The sequence below is a fragment of the Girardinichthys multiradiatus genome, chromosome 5, assembly GCF_021462225.1.
Source record: "Girardinichthys multiradiatus isolate DD_20200921_A chromosome 5, DD_fGirMul_XY1, whole genome shotgun sequence".
In the NCBI taxonomy this organism is placed as follows: Eukaryota; Metazoa; Chordata; class Actinopteri; order Cyprinodontiformes; family Goodeidae; genus Girardinichthys; species Girardinichthys multiradiatus.
Genome location: NC_061798.1, coordinates 42660410 through 42686201, shown reverse-complemented (window position 1 = coordinate 42686201; position 25792 = coordinate 42660410). Strand labels below are relative to the sequence as shown.

Here is a 25792-nt window from a genome sequence, read left to right as displayed (position 1 = left end):
ATCCATGCTTGCCATTTTGTTTGAGTTTGTTTGAATTAGGTTTTTAAATGATCAAGAATTTCCCTATGTCTTCTGAATGTGGTTCTGTCTCTTGTTTGGACCAATCGACTCTAAAGATTATAATCCTGATCAATCTGAAATAACTCTGAGTGACCTCTTGGTGGTTGGTATTATTTCTTGGAGATCCATAACCACGTGTCCTACGCTGTTTGTTATGCAGACAGCTGATAGTTAATAGCTGATATTGTCCTTACCCAGCAGGTAACAACTAACAGCTTCAGCCAGCATTTTCACAAAGTCAGTTTTTTCCCAAGGTGTTTATACGCACATTTCACGGCAACACGCATCCAAGTATGGAACACAGAACCTGTCTCGTTCCATAAGACTTTATAAAGATTCCCATGCTGTTTATATTGCAAACAGTTGAACTTGGCACTTTCAGATATCTGGTTATTGAACCTAAGGATGAAGTCTCTAATCCTCTTTTAATATCGAGCCTGGTTTTGTTTTTCTGTGTTGCCACAAAAGAAAGCTACGTGTTTAAGATATTGCCTCAAAGTATTTCCACAAGTGTGCCTCCACTTTAGCTGCATGTTGTGAATCTATCGGAAACTTACAAAGTCAATGACCTCATCTGGACTTTTACAGAATGTTTGAAGACTTGGGAATCTTCGTGTATGTAAACTTCTGATTTGAAAGAAAACAATAATAGATCCTCTAAATATTTGCATAAAATTAGCCCTGTTTTACCTTACCCCTCTCAATTTCATGACATGGTAAAGGGAATATTGTTGCTAGTCTGATTTGTTTTTGCTGAACTTTTCTTTCAGGTACAAAAGGGAGAAACAGAGGGGAGTTCACAAATCTGCAGGGAGTGGCTGCCTCCTCTCAGGGAAAAGTGTTAATAGCAGACAGCAACAACCAGTGTGTTCAGGTAAAAGAAATATTAAAGTGTATGCATGAAGATCAGTGGGGGAGTTAACAAATTTTTATAAAGTTAGATGTACTTAAAATCTACCTTTTTAATCTGTTGTACATTTGATCAGCTTGTTTTTGAGATTTTTGGGTTATGTTTTACACACTGCAGGTATTTTCCAATGATGGCCAGTTCAGAAGTCGTTTTGGCATCCGGGGCAGGTCTCCAGGTCAGATGCAGCGGCCAACGGGCGTGGCTGTCCATCCCAGTGGTGACATTATCATTGCAGACTACGATAACAAATGGGTTAGCATCTTTTCAAGCGATGGCAAGTTTAAGGTAATTTTTATATTTTATCTTTGTTTAGGCATTATTCGGACAAAGTCTTTTAAACACCAGTAGTATGGCGCTCAGGCTGCACATATTTTAAATACTTTAAAATATATTTGTTGATTTAATCATACAATCTTTAACCTTTTTTGTATGTTTATCTGAAAATAAAAGCACTGCTTGTCTGCAGTATTTAGAGATTATTATTTCTGCTTATAGCAGAAGTAAAATTGAGTATTTGCATAAACGCAACCTAAACTCTCTCACTTCTGCAGAACAAAGTAGGCTCGGGGAAACTGATGGGACCTAAAGGCGTAGCAGTGGACAGAAACGGCCACATCATCGTGGTCGACAATAAGGCCTGCTGCGTTTTCATCTTCCAGGCCAATGGCAAGCTGGTCACCAAGTTTGGTAACCGTGGCAATGGCGACAGGCAGTTTGCAGGTACTCCAAAGACAATACTTTGAGCTGCATGTTGAAAGCTGCATGTGTGAATGCATTATCCCCTAAACTCTGATTTTCTGCTAATTGAGATAAGCTGCGGCTTCAAACAGATCATTTAGACGTATAAATAATGTGCATTATACAAGTACATTTTTATTTATGGCTGACCTTATTCGGCTAAGTGCAGATAAAACGCCTTGATCCATAGTTCATATTTTTTTGTAACGTGCATTTTTTATTCAACAGTCCTGTTTTCTGCTTTGATGCATTGCTAATATTTAAGAACATAATTTGTTCTGTTTCACTCATAAGCTAAATTTGACAAATGTCTGAAATCTGTTTTGTTTTATTTGACGTATTCCAGGACCTCACTTTGCTGCTGTCAACAATAACAACGAAATCATTGTGACCGACTTTCACAACCACTCAGTCAAGGTGGGTGCATTTTCGGAGCAGGTGCTGAATATTGGACACTTTTATACCTTAAGTATAAAATAGAGTTCAGGTTTTTAAAACTGGGGCTGTTTGAAGAAGTTGTGCTTTCATTCTGAGTTGCACTAAATTTACAACAAATTAAGGCTTCACTGTAAGGTCAGTGTAAATTTTTCTGTTATTGCATCCGAAGGTTTGTATAATTTTACTGAAAATTTTCAATGTTGGACCGAATACATGGTAGGAACTAGTTGCAAGCAGTGTTACAAAATATGTTCTTAATCACACCTTGTCAGAGTAGCCATCTTGGCTGGTAAAAATCCACAAAACAGCATTTGCTTAAAGGGTTATTAAAAAAAAAAGTGTTTTTTAAATTGTGAAATTGAACAATTATCTTTGACTCCCCAATAGAAACTTAAAAATGAGCTCGCTTTTAATGCTGCCTCTGGTCTCCTTTGAGGAGACGCTTCTGTGATATACTCAAGAACATAAATTTCCTTCTTAACAGGCTCACTTCATCAGAACCCGTCTCCCAATGTACCCATTTCTCCCAGTTAGTCAAGCCAGCATCGCAAAACCAGTGAGTGATAGCTGTGACCAATCGGACCGCCCCCTACGTCACACCTTTCGTCAACTTCTCTCTGTGACCACCTCTCTTGATGCCTTGAAATATTGAGGGGGTCAACTTCAACCCCCCCAATTTTTCATCGCTCATTTAATGACACACACTGAAAGCCTTTTAAAAAAAGCTATTGACAACCAAAGAGTCCAACATACAACTCCACTTCACTTTAAATAACCCTTAAACTTCAGGCAGCCTTGTGTTAGTGAGCAGCTAACACTCCCAGTCTCCCAGTTAACTGTTGCGCTGCTGAGTTAAAAAACAAGAGGAGACTAGCACAGGTGGGACAGAGGAGCACTGTGTAGCATTTTCTTCCATCCAGGAAGAAAATGAGAAATATCCGCTGTAAATATCAGCTGGTTTATCTATTTACTGTCTCTCTCCACAGCAGAAATAACAGTGGCGCTTTTCATTAGGAGTTATAGATTTAGATTTTAACAGATAACATGAATTTATCATGTAAACTCATTTTGTAAGGCTGTGTATTGAGCCCACAAGGTAATCAAGTAAAAGAAGAGCATAATTTGCTAAAAATGTTTAAAAGGAGAGGACAAGGTTTTTTGTTTGGTTTTTTTTTAGGTAAGTGAGCGTCCTTTATGGGGGTCTTCCATAATGAAATGGGCCACAGGATTGATGAGATGGGTTTATTACACCTAAGACATAATAATAGACATAATGTCTCTAAAGTCAATTCTGTTTTTTTGTTTGAAAAAAAATGCAGGTGTTCAACACAGAAGGGGAGTTCCTGCTGAAGTTTGGTTCCAACGGCGAAGGTAATGGCCAATTTAACGCCCCCACTGGTGTGGCAGTGGATGTCAACGGGAACATCATCGTAGCGGACTGGGGCAACAGCAGGATACAGGTCAGCAAACGATTACACTTCTTAAAAACGTCTAATTATGGGGTAAGGATTTACCCCATATACTGTATAATGAATTCTGACTTCTTATTTACAGCTCTCTCCAACACATTACCACCCTTAAGGATGTGTAAAAAGAATTCAAATAAATATATTTTTTATTTATTTAAGTAATATAAACTCACACTGGAAAAAAAATCCAATTCAGTAGGAATTTCTTTTTTTTTTTACTAAATCTTTAAAGCCACACTTACTGGAACCCTTGCTGGTAGTACTCTGTAAGGTCCAACAGGACAACCCTTAGTCTTCTCATGCAACATTTCACAAGCTTGGACCATCCGGAGAGAGATCTTTGACCTTTCCTCTTTGAAGAAGATCCCTAGCCACAGTTTCACTTAGTTTTAGTTATTGTCCTAGTTTTAAATATGGGACAGTTTAAACAATTAGGCTTTTACATCTTTTTAAAAAGAGTTACCGATAGGTTTTAAATTAGTGTTAAAAAAAAAAGTGTATTAACCTGAGAGCAAGATCCGTTTTAAAAACTGGAGTAAAACTGTTACGACCCCAGGTCTAGGGGAATCAGGGGGTGGTAACATAAAAATGAGTCCAGAGGTAAAAGGAGAACATTTAAGGGGATTTATTACAAGGAGCAGGGTTCCGACATACAATACGGCTGACAGAAAATGACAAATCCAGCCCAATCTTCTCAAATACAACACTCTAGATTGAACTAGAAAACAAACAAGCACTTAACCAAACAGGTAAGCAGAGCAAGGTGGGTCAGCAGTACCAAAATTATGTGCAGCTGCAGAAACAGTCTCCAAACAAACCACACAAAGCAAAGTGGGGGGGTCAGCTGTACAAAACCTCTTCCAAAAGCTGCCCCACTGAAAGAATGAATCCAGGAGTCTTTTGTAGGATGCAGGTGGGTCTCATCATCCACTGATTGGCTTGGTGATTCAGCAGCCTTCAGGCAGCCAATCATCTGAGTGTGCTCCCACATCTGAATCTGCATAAAAGAAAAGACTGCAAGGCCAGAGGCCGTAACAAAAACCTTAATATAGCTTAGCAGATTTATAAACTCAGATCCCCCTATTGGTTCATACATTAGACTTCACTTGAATAAAGCTAAAGTATGAACTGTTCAAAGCTTGCTGGAAAACAGTCACAAGTAGCATGAGATCACTCTTTACATTATCTAACTTACGAATCAGTGCTGATGATTCTTCTCTTTTGCAGGTGTTTGATGGCAGCGGCTCTTTCCTTTCCTACATCAACACGTCAGCAGACCCGCTTTATGGCCCGCAGGGATTGGCACTCACCTATGATGGACATGTGGTGGTCGCAGATTCTGGCAACCACTGCTTCAAAGTCTACCGCTATCTGCAGTAGCCCACCTCTTCCCTTTTATAGGTACATACTTACTACTTAGAAACAGTAGATGGGGAAGACTGGAAGACTCTGCGCTCATCAACTCATTCATTCTCTCCACTGTGCCATCTGTTAAACTTTTCTCCTGATTTTGAAGAAACAACTGATCAAAGGTGGCTGCTGCTGGTTGGTGCTTTGAGGAGTTGATCACAACCATGTTCATATTCCATTTGGAGTATGCGAACATGAAAACTGAAGCTTTAATGGTGAAATGCCTGTGATATCTCAACAAATTGCAGAAAACTGGATAGTGCTACACTGGTTTTGAAAACCGAGATTAATATAAGTTAAACTGTAGTTTAGGTACCTGAGAAATAACAGGTTTTAGAAGCTATTATTGCACCTTTTTGTTAAACTGCCCTTAAGATTCCTCACAATTTGCCTGTTCAAGATCGGAACACTGAGCTTGCTGTAGGATGGTTTGGAGCATGATGACGCATTGCTGTGCATGCTGTTTTTAACAAACATCTTGAATACAACTATGCTCTGTATTTGAAAATACAGTTCAATATCAGCACTGTAAAATTTTAAATGGCTGCACAGTTTCAATACTTAAATATTCTCATTAGAAAACAGCTACTTGGTGTTGTCCGTCACAATTTTAAGTAGTTTCTTGATTACTTGATTGGTTAAAAAAATATTTGTGTGCGTTTATATTACAAATGTAGGCCACCTGATGCTGTGACACAAGATCTTTAATGAATAAACATTTGATATATTACAGTTAAAATTAAACTGGAAATGAATAAATGCATCCCTAATTGTTTGTCAAAATATTTAAAACAGGATTAAATGTAAAATTCCTTTATTTAAATTTTTGGTTATTTTTACTCCCTTACAATTTCAGTTTTTATTTAGTAAATTTGTGATTCCTGTGTTGTACCGAGGGCCAAAAGTGCCACAATCCAACTGTAATAAATAAATTCAATAAATAAATATGTATCAAAATAAAAATTTCAACAATTATTAATTGCACAGATCTAAGAATGTGTAAATCATTCTTTGAAACCTGAGTTTATGATGTTTAAAATAAAGTCCATCATGAAGTATTACCTTGGCCTATACCACAAATGATATATCATGATCTGCTGCAACAGGACTGTAAAATGTTGAAATGACTATATTTTTTTATTTAATATGTGCATTTACAATTTTATCATTATCAAATATATAAATATTTCACAACTTATTTATTGGATTGTGTCACTTTTGGCACTTGATAGTGCAGCAGTTTTCCATGGAATAGTTTAAACAGTCTGTGTTGGTCTTCATACATACCTTCAGCCTGCATAACGTGCAGAGCTAGTTCACTTGTCTGCCAAAATAAGTTTTATTTGTTCTAAATCAAATATTTCATCAGCATTTAAAAATTATTTGTGGATTGTTTTAAAATGAATTGGCACATTTAAATATTTTATTTATCTATTAAATCATGTTACATTTAGATATCGATAGGAATCTGGTGTGAAAATGTCTACACGATGGGGCTGTATTCCAGATCTGCAGGAATCCTGCTTGAAAACTTTGCCTATCCTGCTGAAAAATGGCTTTTATTTTACACCACTGGTCCCAGAACTGCTAAACTGCAATAACCCTAACTCATCCTAATGTGCTCTTATGTCTTTTCAACATCTCTGCAAGTCTAGTAACCATTTGATGGTGACCTTGCAGATCTAGAAGATGCGACATGTAAATAAGCAATTTGTTGTATATGTTGTAAAATAAAATTAACTTGCGTTTTAAAACCTTCCTCAAAAATTGTCTTAAAGCACACAATTGTCAGTATGTCTTCCTGAGTTCAGTCATCCAATTTCTACAAAATCCTGTAAAGTTGTTTTGTTTTGTTTGTACTGCCAAACTGAATTAAAGTGCCCAAGAAAAAAAACTGTTCGGCTTCATGTGGGAGAGACTGGAGAAATAAAATTTTGTGTGAAAATCATAGAATTTAAAGGAAAACAAATTGCATGTTTTTATATTCTAGTGTTGCCGATTTAATACAGAAGAGGGCAGCACTAAATCAGATGATCAAATTGATGCATTCAAAGACGATCAGGAAATGAACTATACATCACTTTCAATTAGTGTTCTAGATATATACGCGAACTTTCAGAGTTAAGAAGGCTATTTTCCGCTGCTTTCTGTTTACGTTATAATCTTCAGTGACTCCTTTTTCACAAAATCATTCATTAGTCTTGCGCCCCTCTTAAAAGGAAGTATAGGGATTTACGAGGAGACTTGAACGAAGCATTCACCCCTGACATAATTCCGCGGGAAATTCAGTACCACCCAAACAACATATTTGTTTGGATTACAGATGTACTAAGAACAATATTTTGGGATTAAATTGCCTAAAACCTTGTTACTTGTGCAGTTCCGTCTGAAAATGGTAGGTAACTTTTTTTAAACATTAAATATGTAATCCGCGGTAAAGTCTAGGCTAAGCCACCCAGCTGCCTGTTACTTACAAACTAAAACTCGGCAGAAGTAGAAGCTTCTTTCACAAACCCAAAAAAGGGACAACGACACACGGCTCTTTAGTTTATGGGGCTACATATAAAGTCGAAGTCGTTGAGAATGTATGCAACGAAGAGTTGACGCCGTATTTATCTCATGAGCCTGTTGATACGTCAACCCTTCCGCCATATTGTGAGGGGCAAATTCTCAAACAACGTCAAGTTGACGTTGGACTAATTTTAAATCGTCAAAATAAAACAAGATAATTGTAGTACTAGTAGTGGAGATGGTTCTTCGAAAAATGAAACTAAGACGAAACATACGGAATGGAGTGCTCTAACTGCACTTACCTTAATTTACCTCTGACGTATACCAAAAAACCACTAAACATTCAGTTCTGGTTATAGTTTAAATGTACGTAGTTTGGCTTCTTCGTCAGGTCACAAATTATTAAAACTGTAGATTTGAAACATTTGACGTTGTTCACTTCATTTTAATACTATTACTACAATTTGTTTAATTTCTATCATTAAAATAGGCAAATTTTCCCAGTTTTATGTCTGTTAAGATTAAGCATATTTGCAACATCTCCAGCTTCTAATACAGCTGGTTATTTCACAAAATGTGAGTTAAAGGGAGGGAAACCAGCGGATTTATTTCAAGGCAAGACAGATTTTTTTTTGTGGAAAAATATAAATAAATATGTGAAGATATCAAGAAGAGAATTGTGGACCTCCACAAGTGTGGTTCTGTGCTTACATGGGCTGAAAATGCCACTCGGAGAAAAGGTGATTACTGCAAAAGCAACAGAGAGCTAGGTTAATACTTGCAAATACACACAGGGACAGGAACCATAATTTAAAACTGAAGTGTTTGGCCTTCATGACCATCATTGCATTTGGAAGAAAAAGGGAGAAAGCTTGCAAAGACTGAGAAAAGTATCTTGACTGTTAAGTGTGGGGGTGGCAAGCATCATGATGTGTGGACGTTTTGCTGCAGGATGGGATAGTGCACTTCATTAAATAGATTCCTTGATGAAAAAATAACTATGTGTGGAAATACTGCAGCAACATCTCAAGACTCAACCAGGAAGTTAAAGCTTGCATACTGCAAAATTAGTTACCGAGGACAACAAATTCAGTGTTAGAGTGGCAATCACAAAACATTTTTGGGCAGAGGTGAAAAGGTGTGTGTGAGCAAGGCAGCCTACAAAACTGACTCAGTTGCACCATTTCTGTTAGGGGGAATGGGCCAAAAAATTCAAGCAAACCAGTGTGTGAAGCTTGTTGAAGGATACCAAAAATGTTTGACCCTAACCCTGTACTTTTAAATAGACTTCTACCAAATACTAATGAAATTTCTCTCGCTCATTATTCAGTCATTTTGTAAATAGAAATTATTTCAGTAATAGAAACAGGCCTAAAACAGGAAATATTTATTCCGATTTAATAAGCCTGTCTTTTTTTTTTTTATGGAGTATGTCAATAACTGGTAATGCGTCACAGTATCAGAGTTCAAGTTGGTTAGACTGTTTATCAGTCTTGTGTTTCCAAAGAGACAGTTTCCTGCGCCCAATCAGAAGCTGTTCCACAACCTCCCCAGACAATGTTTACAAGAAACAATTTAAATGTTCGCCCATTATCCTAAGTTTAGCATTGTTTATTAGTTCATTCATCTGGGACGTGCTTGCTAACAAGCATCAAAGTAAAATTTATGGTAGTAGACACATCCACACAATTACATGATTACCATCTTTGATTTACTAATTTAAGAGGTATGTGAATGCAACATGAGGTTATCGCAGGGGCTATAAAATTTCTGTTTATAAACACGGTGCCGTAACAGCATACCATAACTGGTAGGGAATCACATTTTGACAGAAACTTAATTTAACACACCGAGTTAAGCCTCAGGGCTGCGATTTACCTGCAGTGACTAAACTAAGCCGCTCTTTATTCTTTGAATCTGCTTTTTATCAATTCCTCAAATAATGTGTGTCCATTTATTTGTTATTCTGGAATTTAAGTTTGGGGAAGGTTTGTACAATCATATCTTTTCGTGAAATTTAGTTGGAAAGCTCGTTAAGGGCGAGCTTTCAAATACTTCAGCCTCAGATTTTTTTTTTTAGAACTGCATCCTGGATTTAACGTCTTCTACTTTTTCACCACTAGAGGGGGTTGTGTTTAGTTCTCTGTGACAGGTCTCCATGGGGGTAAAATAAATGATCCAAGGGAAGATGTTTAAAAATGTATTTGTTGAATCCTGTGCTGCTGCTCAATGCTCTGAAGCTTTGAAACAAAACTGAGAGGAGTGACATGCAGCTAACTGTTGAGCATGGAAAGCAAAGGTTGAATTAAGAGCTGTTCTTGCCACTGGCATGTCCTGCACAGAAAGCAATCCGTTGGTTCTTAATATGTTGTGACCAACCTGTGACATTTGATTCTCTGTTGCAGTCAAAGAAGAAAGGACTCAGTTTGGAGGAGAAGAGAACTCGTATGATGGAGATTTTCTTTGAATCTGTAAGTTGTTTTTGATTGCTTGTAAAATAAACAGCTATGGTAGATGAAATGCTATTGGAATGCCCTTTTCATGCAAATGACAGGAAGTGACTCAAATTTAAATCTGTGTGTTGCCTTGTGTTGTTACCACTTCCCAGTGCAATTTAGATTTTCAGTATAAGCTTCAATTACTTCACAAATTGTTTCAACTTTTGTCACACATTTTTTTCCAGCTCTGTCTTGTCATTTCCATTTAAATGATACTTTAACTGAGATATTTTTAACATATTTTCAAAGTTTTTGTTTTTTTCTGTAATTTTAATTCAAAATACTTAAATCAAACATATGGTTAGTAAGTGTTTAATAAATAAACTATAGCTGAATCTAATAAACATAATATTGTAGGACTGAATTTTGAATTTGCTGAGAGCATTAAAGTTGTATAAATAGCGCCTTTTCCGTCAGAGGTCCCGGGATTTATGTACCTCAGATTTTGTTTTTACACGGGTAAAAGGAATATTGGGTAATTTGTGTGGTTTCTGTGTCTGCTGCTCTGAAAGGCTGTGGAAAATTTATTTATATCAGCCTGATGATGTATGGGGAAGTTGTGAAGAAAACTGCACTACATCTCCAGTCCAACGGGTGGCGGTAAAAACAAGCCGAAGGCGACCAAAAAGCATACACCCTATCATTCCGTGTTGCCTAGTCAAAGTCCCGCTGAATGCCTTCATCAGCAAAAATTCTCAAAAGAGCACAAAAAGTACTCTTAAAGAAGAAAACAACAATATGGTGGGTGAGCGAACGTCAGAACACTGCAAGAAAGGGTCCACCAATCATCGTTGCTCAGCACATAACCCCACCCCTCAACAATCCCGGGGTAATCTAAAAGTCCTACCCCCAGACCAGGACCTTGTTTGGGGGTAGGACTTTCAAACAAAGCCCTGCTCTAAGGGTAGGACTTTCAGATTACCCCCAGTCCAGGACCTTGGACCCTGGAAATTCCTTGGGTAAAATTGTGCCAAAACGTGTGGAGGGCTTTCAAAAACTTAAATATAAACTGGTGCACATGTAGATGGATGTTAAATGGTTCCCCTCCTCTAGCATAAAACAATTAAAACCAAGTGTAAACATGTTCTTTGGCTCTCTTTCTAGAAAGACGTGTTTCAGCTTAAAGACATTGAGAAGATTGCCCCCAAGTCAAAAGGCATTGGTGAGTAATGATGAATTCTCATTCATCTTCAGTTAAATAATAGCCCCCTCAGTAATTCAGAAGATTATCTCCATCCACAAATACATTCATTTGCGGCAGCACAATTAATATAAACAGAAAACTGAAGAAAAAATAAAATAAAAAATGTTGAATAAGTGGGTGATTGCAGGACTCCATATGTCCTGTTGAATGAAGGAGTGTACATGGTTCTACTGTATTCACCTACATGGAAGCATTATGTTCAGGAAGAGTACAGTAAGTAGTAGTAACATTTTACGAGTGGCAGTAATACGAAATGTACAAATACCGGTAGTGTGAATAAGTTGAAGGGAGTTCGCATTCTTTGAACACAGACCATGCACCTGCTGAGACCTGCAGGGCAATTAATTGCTCCCAAGCAAAACGGGTTTGGGCGAAGAAGCTGTTTCTCCTTCGCGATGTTCTTTCCAAAGCTCTAAGGTGTTCACCTGAAGGCAGCAGCTCTCAATGTCCATGTCCTGAGACTTTCACTACATTACTGTATTAACGCAAACATTTCAAACTAAAACGTTTAACATGATGGAATTGCTTTTATTGAAAAGAACAACGTAACATTATACCTAATGCTGCTAAGATTATATTGCATAACATGTTGATTATTACGATTTATGTACTTCAGTCACAAGTAGTGAAATAAATTTAAAGTTGGTGTCAGCTTAAACTGTAAGTGAATTTAAAAGATTTGACTTTCCACACTGGTGGAAGATTCAGGGAAGGAAGAGACTTAGCAGCTGCTAGATTTAGTAGAAAATAAGCTATATCATCCCTTTATGTTGTTCTGCTCTATACAGAGTAACACTGAGTCTAACAAGCTGATATTAGCTAGTTAATTAGTCTAGCTATCTGATTATATAATGAATTTGCAGTCTGCTGCTTGACTAACAGTGTTGCAACTTCATTTTAGGAGAGCAGACTAAACAGGCAAGACAAGGGGGAACACGGAGCAACTTTGCTCCAGGACTTTCTATCGCATCTTATATAACAGGCTTTAAAGCATTTAGACAATATAAAAAAAAATAATAATAATAAACTCAAGTACATTTTTAAAACTTTTTTTTCTAGACTGTGAAACCAAAAAAACCAGGTCTTACCTTCTAGAGAATGACGGGTGTGGGATGCTCTTCTTTTGGAACGGGATAGTTGGTTTGTACTTGGAGCTTCCTAATGCCTGATTTTTAAAAGCCTGAGTTGAACCAACTCAGGTATAGAGGAGCATACCACAGACATTTTATTTGGATGTTTTAGAGAACTCTGACCTCATGTTTCATCAAGTCAGGCCACAAATATTCGTTTTTTTGTCCCGCCTGAACCTCAGTCAGTAACTTGAGGATGCTTTTCTTCTCTTTTCATGCATTTTATTTTTACACAAACAATCTAGACATGTAAAATAGAGCTGGGTCATTTATATTTGGCCTTGTATTTACAGGGTGCATGGCACTTGTGCAGCTGTGGTTTGTAATGAAATGTCACAGATGGTCCAGATAGTCCATTTATCACTGCATAACTTGAAGTACTTTCATATCCTAGACACCTTCTGGCCTTGAAGACTTTGAAAACCTTTAGAAGTAGTCTCATTTAACTCTTTTTAGCCATGTTTGTTGCTGCCAGGTAACTTGTGTGATGCGATTTCCAGACCTATAGGGATAATACCAAGGGCACCTGGGATAAAAATTAGACCTGTTAGGTCTGATATGCGATCCCAGATGTAAGTGGCTAAAATTAGCTCCTTCTATGCGATGGCTGGAAACAGCCTTAGAGACCATTGAGGAGCTCCATCATCCTGGGGGAGCTAAAGTAAAGCCGCTGCTCCTCCACATAGAAAGGATTGAGGTGGGGTGGTTCCAGCATCCGATCAGGATGCCTCTTGACTGTCTCGTTTTTGGAAGTTTTCTCGCACTGCGAGGAGACCTTTGGGCACAACCAGAACGCCCTGGAGGAACTGTAGCTCCCTTCCTGTCTGGGAACACCGTGAGATCCTCTAGAATGACTTGGAAGGTGTTGCTGGGTTGAGTGATGCCGGGGTTTCCCTTCTGGACCTGTTGATAATTCATTAAAGTGAGAGACTTGAATGAATCGGACTAGAAGGGATTTTATTTCTACTTTTAATATTAAACATTATTAAACGTATTATGTGCAAAAAAAGTCTGATTGCAAAAGGCCAAGCATAATGAATCAAAATTTAGTTTATTTTGTTACCCGTGTGAGAAAGCTGTGCAGCTTCACGCACGTTGTTCGGATGCTATGACAACCAGGATTTAATGTTGCTGTCTGAGCTGTTCTTAGTCTGTAAAAGCAGAACTTGGCCTGTTAGGCATGTTTCCTTTACGCTGCTGCTAGACATTATACGCTAGATAAAACATGAGGTGTGATGTAGTTACGGAGTGCAGGGGGGAGGGGGGCCAACAGGAGATCTGCACTGCGAACACATTTTCCTGCACAAAAGATATTAAAAGAGAAGAGGCCGATGGTGCATCCTAACGTAGCTTATCAGAAAGAGATGCAGAGAGATGAGCTTGTAAGGCCTTAAAAGTGTGTTTTTAACATTTTCATCCTCCTCTCCAGCCTCGTTTCTGCTGCTCTTTTACTTCCTCTCAGCAGATAAGCTTTTGTTTTTAGTTTTACAGTGAACCAGCTGAGCAAAGCAACGTGTGCGCGAGTATTACATTTCACTGATAGCAATGTTCAAGATGGAACTGCTGCTCTTTTTTTATCCGCTCATGCAGCAAGCTCTCTAAACCAGTATTAAACCAGCAGCCTGGCTGCAGGTGTGTGTTTTTAGTTCAGAGAGTCTCTGATTTGATCTGATGGTAAAGATCCTCAGAAAAACACAATATTATCCCAGTGCCAGATGCAAATATGGCTTAGCTTGTAGTACTTTCATGAATCCTCAAATAGCATTCAGTCCTCAGAAAAGCATCGCTTTAATGGTTCATTTATGGATTGTTGTCCTCTAACCTCCGTGCTTTCAGCTCCGATGACGGTGAAGGAAGTGCTTCAAAGCCTGGTGGATGACAACATGGTGGACTGTGAACGAGTCGGCACATCCAACTACTACTGGGCCTTTCCAAGTAAGGCCTTACATGCTCGTAAGCACAAACTGGAGGAGCTGCAGAAACAGGTGAGAGCGGACAGTTTTTGTAGTCTTACAGTAGAATCGACACCACAGACTGTACAACACAGTGCTCTAATGGACCTTGGGCATTATGAGATTCTCTCCATATGACAACCTCATGTAAATATACCACGGTCTCTAGCTGAAATATTTCCAAACAACAGAATTTAGTTTTTTCTGTACCCCTTTTGCTGACAGGCAGTGTGCAGCAACAGGTGGGGGATTGATACCGCTATAGTACTCTGCTCAAAACTCCAGTCATGCCCATGCCCAACAGACACATCGTCACTTTTTTTCTTTTTAGGAGGATGCTGCAAACATTAGTTTACAGTAAAGAGGTCGCTATGCAAAAAAAATAGCTTGCGGAGAAAAGCCGAAAGTAGATTGCTGCAAAATTTAACTGGATTTACCTGTGGTTTGAAATGCCAAAACTGAAGTGTATTTTTAGTCTTTAGAAAAAATGGCAAATACATCAGAGTTTAAGATAGATTTTCAACTTATTTCTTTCAGTTTTGAAATGAAATTTTCTTGTTTTCTGCTCATTTACAAGAGGTTTATTGAGACATATTAGTCACAAGACTTGCCTGCTCCTTTCCGCTCTCGTTGTCTGTGATGACCCCTGACCTCTCTGGTTGCCTGGGCGACAGATGGCTCAATGTTAGCAACTCTTCAGAGAATGTCAGCAGCCATTTATCTGGTTCAAACCTTCAGTGCATGAAAGCAGCTGGTTCTGTCAGGATAAAATGATTTCTAGCTGATGGTATTTGCTGCAGCGTTGTCATACAAAATCACTTTTATGGCTTCACTCTTTTTCAGCGGCGCAGACCGAATCCTTGCTGTGTTGTTGTTAAAGTCAAATACTGAAAAATGTTTCTTTTGTTGATTTATTTTATGCATTGCTTGAAGATGTTTTCAGAGAATTTGGTTCTTGTTGGCATACGTTGGTTTAGTTGTGCATTAATATCCCGGGCCAGGAGGGCCTTAGTTGTTTACTAAATGTAATAACGAGTTGTAAAGGGATCCTTTGCATTTTCAAAGACAGAATTCCATATTTTTGTGAAAATTCAAAAAAAAATCTAAAACCCAGACTTAATCTTTTAAGCTCAGGCCTCTAGATGGAACCTGGAAAACACACAGACTTTAAGGAAAGCTAGTCAAAAGAATGGATGGCTGGACGGACAGAGGCATTAATTTAGAGACGGATGTTGGAAAACCAAGTGGATGAATTGAAGGATGAACAGATGGTCTGACTGATGGATGGATGGATGGGTGGTCGGGTGGATGAGTGTTTTCTTTGCGTCTTTTATTTAAAAAACAATTTATAATGTTTTTATCTGTATGGGTCGACTTATATCATTGGAAATATAGACATTTATTATTGTTAATAAAGGACACAGAACAAATTAAGAAAATGCAGAAAAATTGTCAGTCTTTTTTTTCTATATTTATTCAGACTTGGAAATACTGAAATCCAATTCACAAAATTTTCCAGACTTTTCAGGACTGTTTAGGAACCCTGATGTTGTTTTCCTTTTCCAGGTTTCTGACGCAAAGCAGCGAAAATTGTCTCTGGAGAAAGCGATTGAAAAGGCAAAAGTGGGACGTGAAGATACAGTAAGAAACACAGAAATTCAAACAGTAATCATGTTTTTGCTGCATAAGAATCAGTCTAAGATGCAATGTGTGTGTGTGTGTTTGTGTGTGTGTGTGTGTGTGTGTGTGTGTGTGTGTGTGTGTGTGTGTGTGTGTGTAGAAAGAAAGAAGCTCTCTGCTAAAGGAGCTACAGTCTCTGAGAGACGAGCGGACGCAGCTGCAGGCCGAGCTGGAGAAGTACCGCGAATGTGACCCAGACGTCATTGAAGAAATGAGTGAGTATATTCTTCCACATCAACTCAAATGTTTAAATCTGTAAAAAAAAAAAAGTGAACTTTTAAAGTCAGATATTTTAGGACATCTTGATTTTTGTTCTGTTTGAGCTCATGATGATCATTTTGTTAAACAATGATTCCCAATGAGGGAAAAAATCCCTTAAGCCTTCAGACAGATCTGATATATATTCAAGACAACTCCGCACCTTACTGACACCATCAGCCTCATCAAGACATATACATGTCTGTTCAGCAGCAACTTCTCACAACATGTCCCCCTACAGCATTCATACACACCCTTCTGTCTGTTAAGAATCTCACCTTGACCTAAACAAGCCAGATACTGATGACAGCCGTCAGGTGTGTCTGCTGTGTTACAAGAACTGAGTTTCCTAATGTACCCTTGTGACATGTATGGTGTAATAAAACTATCTGGGCTGTTTACTGACAGATCCTAATGTTGCGCCAGCCCTGCATTATGTCTACACTCAGTTCTCCTGTTCTTTTCTATCTTCTGCATTCATATGCATGGAAATGCAGACATCCACTGGTCAGGTTTTTTCTAGGCCAGTGCCAGCTCCTGCTTTTGTTTCAGGTCTGACCCGCTGATTCCGATTTTGATTGATTCTGTTTTGCATATGTCCCTGATCTTTGTCCCTGATTTTTAACAGACTCAAAAATAGCTGCTTGGTGAGAAGAATGACTGAAGTTAATAGGAGTACTTAGTTTTTATAGATCTAACGATTGAGGGGGGCAGGTTGTTCTATATTTGACTGGCTGATCACCATTCAGAGCCCATCAAGTCTAAATTAGCTTATTTTGATCTCTGGCTGCAAGGATATTTCACTGATTTTATATTTGAAATAAAAATGTTGTTTTATTCACGGAAGCGTACCAAAGCATTTTAGCGAGTTGAGGTCTCGGCTTTTCTGTATTGCAATAATTTCACCATTTTTCTCCCACTCTGTTATAAAGGGTTAGGGGTTAGTGTGTTATATTGTTCTATTGTTTGTAGTGTATATTATTCTGTTGTAAGAACCGCTTTGGGGAAACCTTTATTTATAAAACAGAATATTTCCCATGACTAAAAGGTGCTCAGATACAGCAGCTGCGAAACCAGCCCAGATCATCAACTCTCCTCCACTGTGCTTCAATTAACGGACATTTGCTTGGCTAAGGTACACGGATGTGAGTTTCAGAACCTGCCTTTTACTTGCTCTCTTAATTCCCATTGAAGCAGATAGGAGGTACTTTGTTTTTTTTCTAGCGATGCACCAATAATCCAGCCAGAGAACTGAATCGGACAGTTTTTACTAGATCGGCTGTGATGAGTTACCAGCAGCTAAGACCCTCAATAAAAATAAGCTGAAAACTAAAACAAATCGCACTATTTATATATTTAAAAAAAGTTATTTAATTAAGTATCTTTTTTATGTGTTCCAGAAAATGCAATCAGAATTGGTCAAAAGTCGACCTTAAAGTAAACTGGTGGAAAAATAAGGTCTTTCACTGGTAATTTTAAAATATACGTGTTCTGCTTTAATAGTACAATGACAACTCATCCTGAAATTCCATACTGCTGCATTTTTAAATAATATAATCATAAATACATGCGTTACAATCTAATACCAAACACAAACAGCTTGACACAGAGGACGATATTTGCTTCTTGTCTTCATTAATCTGTCCCCACACCCCTTCGAGTCTGATTTCCCTCTCTTTCACAACACAAACACACACACACAGCTTTTTTACAGATAACCATCTCCACTCAGAAGACAGCAGCGTGTAGCTGGGTGCTGAGTATCAAATTATGTTGTGTCTCCTGCAGAGGGGGTCTGATTGAACTTGCAGGGCACACCTGTACCTGCAGAGAAAGCCAACTGGAGGCATGCTACTCAGTTTCAGGGAACATCAGAGGATTACTTACACGAAGCCAGAACCACGTTGCTGACTTTCTTCTGGACTAATTGTAATTTTAATTTCATTCAGTGTTTTAAAAAATAGCCCACATGCATCACTATTCTCCCAGAATCCCCAAGACAACCAGGCAAACAAAGTCACACTCATGCAGCTTAAAAATACGTGTTGGATCCATGCTACCACACCCACATATACCTGTAAACTGCTGTAGTAACAGGTGAGATTTTTGTCTTTGTTACTGGGAGGGCGTGGTGCTTTTACCAGCTAGTATTAGTAAAAGCGTTTTATATTTGTCCTAAAACAAATTAACGGGTGTGTGCAGAAGAGTGGGATTCATCAGGTTTCGTTGTTGACAGTGGCTACCACGCCCATAGTTACCAATAAACTGCTGTGGGCTAACAGTAGGGTTAAACATCCCTAAAACGCTCATAAATCACAGCAGCCTACCTATAAATATATCTGCACAAGCAAAGTAGGAAACTTGATTTCTATCACAATTCTGGATATGTAGGGAGAAAAAAAAATAGAATTGAAGGAATGTTAGGATTTCCTGGTTTTCTACATTATCTAATTGTCTAAAATAAGGAAAAAAATAGAATTTCTAAAAGTTTAGGTTTTTATGTCTCTTTAAGTGTAGATTATGTTCTTTAGCTTTAAATTAAGTTTCGTCAGCCTCGTTGATTGATTTGTTTTTTCCACTTATTGACCAAACCTACAGATAATCAAAGAAAGGGGCAATTTCACTGCTTTTCTTAGAAAAGGACTTTAAACTGGACTGGTAGTTCTCAAACCGGGTCTGGGTAAGATAAAATAAAGACATCCCAGACCACACAAACTCTGCTTTAATGTATCTGTGTTTAGTGTAGGATAATCCAGTCCAGATTGGACAAGTCTGTGCTACAGAGCTGATCTAAACTTGTCCAGATGATAATAAGCTGTGAAATGGGCCTTTACCATACTGTTGAATTGGAAGCCGACAGTTGTTTCATGATTTGTGGAAGAGTTAATGAAACACAATTAGGTACATGTTTTATGTGTTTGAGTCTGGAAAAGTATCGACTTTGAAGATTTTTAAGAACCCTGACTGTAACCTTTATTTTCTTATGCAGTTGGACATAATTTAAACCTCGTTGTTTGATTTATGTTGTTATTATTAAATCACAAGTTTGGAGCAACAATGTTTTTGATTTTCCTTTTTTCCAGTCAGTGCACGTTGTGTCTGTAAAACAGAGAAATGCTCATTTGACAGGAAGAAAATGTCCAGGTATATTAGAGGTTGATGTTATGTTGCCAGGAGTCCACTTACGGTTTTCCTGGACTCAAACAATGTGCACCACCTACTGTGAAAGTCCGATATCATAGCTTTGGCTCTAAAACTTTACTAGTCGTCGTAAATGAAAGAAACTAAAGTAATTACTGGTCAAAGTTATTTTGTTTTTTTTTAGCTAGTCATTTAAATATAGAGCTCTGTACTTTCTGAGCTCATTGGATAAGTTTCAGATCCAGTCAGAGTTACATTCAAGACCTCAGCAGCAGAGGATGAGTAGTTTACATCACTGTCTGGCTAAACCATAGAAATTAGTTCTGTTTGACTCGTAGCTCTTCTCAGTGTTTCTTATTACACAGTGATTTATTTTAATAAATGTTAATTATAAGCATCTTTTTGAAAGTCTTGTTCTTTCTTTGCTTCTTCTCAATCATATCTGCATCTTATTGTGTCACAGGATAAACTTTAAACAATGGGATGCAAATGCTGATTACAAAATGTGTCTTGCAGGAAAGTCGAATGTTGTGGCAAAAGAAGCTGTGTCTAGATGGACAGGTACGTTCTTGAGATATATATATACACTGCTTAAAAAAATAAAGGGAACACTTAAACAACTCAATATAACTCCAAGTAAATCAAACTTATGTGAAATCAAACTGTCCACTTAGGAAGCAACACTGATTGACAATAAAGGAGTGGTTCTGCAGGTGGGGACCACAGACCACTTCTCACTACCTATTCTTTCTGGCTGATGTTTTGGTCACTTTTGAATGTTGGTGGTGCTTTCACACTCGTGGTAGCATGAGACGGACTCTACAACCCACACAAGTGGCTCAGGTAGTGCAGCTCATCCAGGATGGCACATCAATGTGAGCTGTGGCAAGAAGGTTTGCTGTGTCTGTCAGCGTAGTGTCCAGAGCCTGGAGGCGCTACCAGGAGACAGGCCAGTACACCAGGAGATGTGGAGGAGGCCGTAGGAGGGCAACAACCCAGCAGCAGGACCACTACCTCCACCTTTGTGCAAGGAGGAACAGGAGGAGCACTGCCAGAGCCCTGCAAAATGACCTCCAGCAGGCCACAAATGTGCATGTGTCTGCACAAACGGTTAGAAACCGACTCCATGAGGATGGTATGAGGGCCCGATCTCCACAAATGGGCGTTGTACTCACAGCCCAACACCGTGCAGGACGCTTGGCATTTGCCAGAGAACACCAGGATTGGAAAATTCGCCACTGGTGCCCTGTGGTCTTCACAGATGAAAGCAGGTTCACACTGAGCACATGTGACAGACGTGACAGAGTCTGGAGACACCGTGGAGAGCGATCTGCTGCCTGCAACATCCTTCAGCATGACCGGTTTGGCAGTGGGTCAACAATGGTGTGGGGTGGCATTTCTTTGGAGGGTCGCATGGCCCTCCATGTGCTCGCCAGAGGTAGCCGGACTGTCATTAGGTACTGAGATGAGATCCTCAGACCCCTTGTGAGACCATATGCTGGTGCGGTTGGCCCTGGGTTCCTCCTAATGCAGGACAATGCTAGACCTCATGTGGCTGGAGTGTGTCAGCAGTTCCTGCAAGATGAAGACATTGAAGCTATGGACTGGCCCGTCCGTTCCCCAGACCTGAATCCGATTGAGCACATCTGGGACATCATGTCTCGCTCCATCCACCAACGTCACGTTGCACCACAGACTGTCCAGGAGTTGGTGGATGCTTTAGTCCAGGTCTGGGAGGAGATCCCTCAGGAGACCATCCTCCGTCTCATCAGGAGCATGTCCAGGCGTTGTAGGGAGGTCATACAGACACGTGGAGGTCACACACAATACTGAGCCTCATTTTGACTTGTTTTAAGGACATTACATCAAAGTTGGATCAGCCTCTAGTGTGTTTTTCCACTTTAATTTTGTGTGTGACTCCAAATCCAGGCCTCCATTGGTTAATAAATTTGATTTCCATTGATGATTTTTGTGTGATTTTGTTGTCAGCACATTCAACTTTGTACAGAACAAAGTATTCAATGAGAATATTTCATTCATTCAGATCTAGGATGTGTTCTTGCTTAATGGTTTGTACCAGCTGATGTTAAAACGTTTTTTGTTCTTTTGTTTTAAGATAGCAGAAATTCACTTTGGTCTTTGCCCCACTCTGACTAGCTGCTAGCTTGACATTCCAATCTCAACATTTATTTTTGTTTCTCCAAACTGAGACCCCAGAGAGCATATAACTGCATGTAAGATGCTGATGGCTCCTAAACACTTCACAGATGCCCACCTAAAATATCTTTTTTTTGTGCAAATGCATCAGAGTAATTTTCCATATTTTAGTCCTTATTAAATTTATGGCTGTTCAGATAATCTCATCCTTCACTTCCAAAAAGGACTTACCAGCTAGTATTTCACCTACAGGGGTTGGACAATGAAACCGAAACACCTGGTTTTAGACCACAATAATTTATTAGTATGGTGTAGGGCCTCCTTTTGCGGCCAATACAGCGTCAATTCGTCTTGAGAATGACATATACAAGTCCTGCACAGTGGTCAGAGGGATTTTAAGCCATTCTTCTTGCAGGATAGTGGCCAGGTCACTACGTGATACTGGTGGAGGAAAACGTTTCCTGACTCGCTCCTCCAAAACACCCCAAAGTGGCTCAATAATATTTAGATCTGGTGACTGTGCAGGCCATGGGAGATGTTCAACTTCACTTTCATGTTCATCAAACCAATCATTCACCAGTCTTGCTGTGTGTATTGGTGCATTGTCATCCTGATACACGGCACCACCTTCAGGATACAATATTTGAACCATTGGATGCACATGGTCCTCAAGAATGGTTCGGTAGTCCTTGGCAGTGACGCGCCCATCTAGCACAAGTATTGGGCCAAGGGAATGCCATGATATGGCAGCCCAAACCATCACCGATCCACCCCCATGCTTCACTCTGGTCATGCAACAGTCTGGGTGGTACGCTTCTTTGGGGCTTCTCCACACCGTAACTCTCCCGGATGTGGGGAAAACAGGAGTTGAGGTGCACAATTAATTCTGCCGTGATTTGGGCTGCCGTGGTTTTGTGTTTTTTGGATACAATCCGGGTTAGCACCTGAACATCCCTTTCAGACAGTTTCCTCTTGCGTCCACAGTTAATCCTGTTGGATGTGGTTCGTCCTTCTTGGTGGTATGCTGACATTACCCTGGATACCGTGGCTCTTGATACATCACAAAGACTTGCTGTCTTGGTCACAGATGCGCCAGCAAGACGTGCACCAAGAATTTGTCCTCTTTTGAACTCTGGTATGTCACCCATAATATTGTGTGCATTTCAATATTTTGAGGAAAACTGTGCTCTTACCCTGCTAATTGAACCTTCACACTCTGCTCTTACTGGTGCAATGTGCAATCAATGAAGACTGGCTACCAGGCTGGTCCAATTTAGCCATGAAACCTCCCACACTAAAATGACAGGTGTTTCATTGTCCAACCTTTGCATGTTGCCTCACTGTTGTGGTTTTCCACTGTTGCTTTGCAATTTTAGAGAATCTCATTTACATTGTTTGTTGCAAAGATCGGGTTTGCCCTAATTGGTCAAATGTGTCCCAGGTGCTGCAGATCCTAAGATCTAAGAGTAGTTTTCTGTTCTCTGAAAGTTGTTTATTCTTCAGCCAAAACCTTGACGCTGACAGAAATGGAAACAGAGGGTTTTGTGGAGTTTCCATGAGTTTCCTCCTGTTTTGTAATCGACTCTGCTTTAATGTGTAACACTGCACAGGATATTGTACTTCTGCATACTTTATTATTTAGTATTGATTTTTTTTTTTTTTTTTTTTTTTGCTTTTAGACAATGTTTTTGCCATCAAGTCTTGGACAAAAAAGAAGTTTTCTTTCGATGACGGCCGCATCGACAAGGCCTTTGGCATCCCTGAGGACTTTGACTACATGGACTGATCAGGACATCTTCCATGGAACCAAAAGGGCAAAGAAATGTTTGTTAAAGCTCTCTGTTTGAACCCTGGTTTCCTGGCATCTTCATTTCGAGTTTCTGTTTTGTTCCCTGGAGCGAAGATAAATGCATCAGGATTCAGTTTGTTTTTATAGCTTGAAGAGGGATGATTGGTGAGTTTGCCAACCCAGATGGACTTTATCAGCAGAGATGTTTTAGGTGCAACTGGAGAAGAGACCGAGCCAAGCATTAGTGGCTGAGGGTTGGCGGGGGGTCCTGACATAAACACAAGTAAGCAGACTGACTTCTTGGACACCTGTTTGAATGAAAACTGAGACCTCCAAGCCGACGATGGAAACGAATCAACATTCAGTGCATCTGTATCTCCAATTTAAGCATTTATGTTTTATACAGATGGTTTAGGGTCAAGTACTGGGGTCCTTTTTTCTTCTAGATTTTCCATCCTTTTTCACCATCAGGCAGCATTGATTTAGTGCACTGGAATGAATGTTAGAGTAAAATGTTGAAGACAGGGTTAGGGAATAGTTTTGTAAATATTTACTTTTTTAGGTGCAATAAAGATATTTTTATTGCAAATAAATTTGAGTCTTAGTTTTGCAGTTCTGGTACAAGTTGAGGTTGTTGGTGTTTAATGTTTGGATATTCTTTTGTTTTTTTCTACACCAAGCCTTCTGTTTTATGTCTATGCAAAATCTATCATTAAAGCTTTTCTTCCACTAAAGCTGCACATTTACTTTCTGTATGTACAAAAAGAACTAATTTGTCTTACAATGTCTAAAATGACTGTTGCCCTGTTTCCTCTCTTCGCTTTCTGTTTAAACAAATGCAAAACAGGTATTTGGTTGTTCCGCGTTTACTCATCTGACCTAGTTGATATGTCTTGGTCGGCTGATTTAAATCTCAAATGTGCCATGTGCGGGCGGCACAGCACCGTGTTGGTTAAAGCTGCCTCCGGTTTTTTGTAAAGTTCGCATCTTTTTATTTTTCCCCCTCATCTTCTTAGATTTTCTCTCTGGTAATAAGACCTCCATATTAGGTAAATTTGTTAATGTTTCTTTTTTTTTTTTTAGAGGACCTATGGGAGTGACTGTGTTGATCTTGTGATGGGTTGGCAGCGCAACCCGGGTGTAACCCACCTGATAACAGCTGGGATTGGCTCCAGCTCCTCCTTCATCTTAAACAAGTTTAGTACACTTTATTTTTGTATTTGCAGTGGCAAAAGCACTGCAGTTGGTCATCAATGTTCTTAAACTGTGCATACTCTTTCTGGCAAGGCTCAATGTCCAGTTAGTTTTGTCTACTGCAGACTGCAGCGATGCTATTACAGCTGATGGGGGGGGGGGGGGGGGGAAATGTACTCCATTTTTAAGAGCACTGACACACCCACATGTGTGAAAAGTTGGTTCATGCAGGTACTTGTCCAACCTGTCCCTACCATGGTTTATTCACATGGCATGCTGCCTGTCAACACTTCATTAGAGATGGTGGAGTTTGAGTGAGCTATTAACTGCGGCTTGTTTTGGCAAAGACCAGTTAGCCTCTGCCTTGGTTCCCTGAAGACTTCTTAAGTATTTGGACAAAGACAAAAGCAACTGGTTCCTCGCAGCAATTATTAAATTGTTAAGGCTCGTTAATCAGGCTTTACGAAGACAAACACGTTTTGTCCAAAGCAATAAAATGCTAAATATTACACATAAGTGTATACTTATGTAGTGTACAAATATTTTGTATTGTGAGAGAAATAATTGCAATTGAGGAAGATTTTAGATGTGTTTTTTTTTATATGATTTTCATTTATATTTGTTTTGCACTGAGCAAAAATATGTTGTCCTACATCTTGTAAGGGTTGCTGGTCAGGCTTTAAATTTTACCTGCCAGGGGGTTTTATACCTGCTTTGACAACCAACCACTTCAAGTTTTTTCTATATTCTAAGAAAATGTATTTATTTAATGCCAATGAATATATACCAGCAGGTTGGTTTGATAAGAAATCCTAATCTGTTATATTTTATAAGCATCGACAGGCTCCAACAGGGATCAAAACCAAAATACCTGGAAATACAGTAGCAAAAATTGAGATTTGGGCATTTCTATTACCATTTATCTTAATTCATGAAACTACCTAACTTCAAAGAAACAAACAGTATTTTATGCAGTCGGTATAAAATAGAAGTAGGAAGTAACAAAATGGTATAGGTACAAAACGGGAATGTGAAGCTGTGTCGTTTTTGTTAGTCTCACTGGTTCCCCTTTTTTATGTCCTAACCCCACATAGGTGGAAGAAAATGGACTGTCATGGTTCTGGTTCTGCTAGAGGCTTCCTCCTGTTGAGAGGAAGTAATTTCTCTCCACTGTCACCTCATGCTTGCTCAGGATAAGAGTAAAGATTCATCACAATCTGCTTTTGCCCCATTTCTGGACAGTTTTCTACTAT

General features: G+C 39.1%; 2 protein-coding genes across 5 annotated transcripts in view; both read left to right on the top strand.

The window, feature by feature from the left end:
• The window catches only part of trim2a (tripartite motif containing 2a), a 37930-nt gene extending 26734 nt beyond the window's left edge, over positions 1-11196 (top strand). For 3 of the 4 annotated variants that reach the window (XM_047365774.1, XM_047365773.1, XM_047365772.1), the window contains exons 7-12: positions 831-934; positions 1088-1255; positions 1522-1690; positions 2055-2125; positions 3466-3606; positions 4843-6920. In XM_047365774.1, the coding sequence (XP_047221730.1) occupies positions 831-934; positions 1088-1255; positions 1522-1690; positions 2055-2125; positions 3466-3606; positions 4843-4995 (806 nt within the window). In that variant the 3' untranslated portion in view covers positions 4996-6920. Of the gene's footprint in view, positions 1-830; positions 935-1087; positions 1256-1521; positions 1691-2054; positions 2126-3465; positions 3607-4842; positions 6921-9941; positions 10008-11138 lie in introns of those variants that run through there. The other variant, XR_007038328.1, reaches the window with a different exon arrangement.
• On the top strand, positions 7264-24079 carry mnd1 (meiotic nuclear divisions 1 homolog (S. cerevisiae)). Its single transcript, XM_047365775.1, has 8 exons — positions 7264-7420; positions 9942-10007; positions 11139-11196; positions 14205-14353; positions 15887-15961; positions 16101-16215; positions 19916-19960; positions 23236-24079. The coding sequence occupies exons 1-8, from the start codon at positions 7418-7420 to the stop codon at positions 23340-23342; spliced, it is 618 nt and encodes a 205-aa protein (XP_047221731.1). The 5' UTR covers positions 7264-7417; the 3' UTR covers positions 23343-24079.
• Positions 24080-25792: the final 1713 nt, after the last annotated feature.

Excerpts from the sequence above, each read along its gene's own strand:
- mnd1 (XM_047365775.1), top strand. Across the intron at positions 11,197-14,204 it reads CCCCAAGTCAAAAGGCATTG|CTCCGATGACGGTGAAGGAA; the intron begins GTGAGTAATGAT and ends CCGTGCTTTCAG. Across the intron at positions 15,962-16,100 it reads AAGTGGGACGTGAAGATACA|AAAGAAAGAAGCTCTCTGCT; the intron begins GTAAGAAACACA and ends GTGTGTGTGTAG.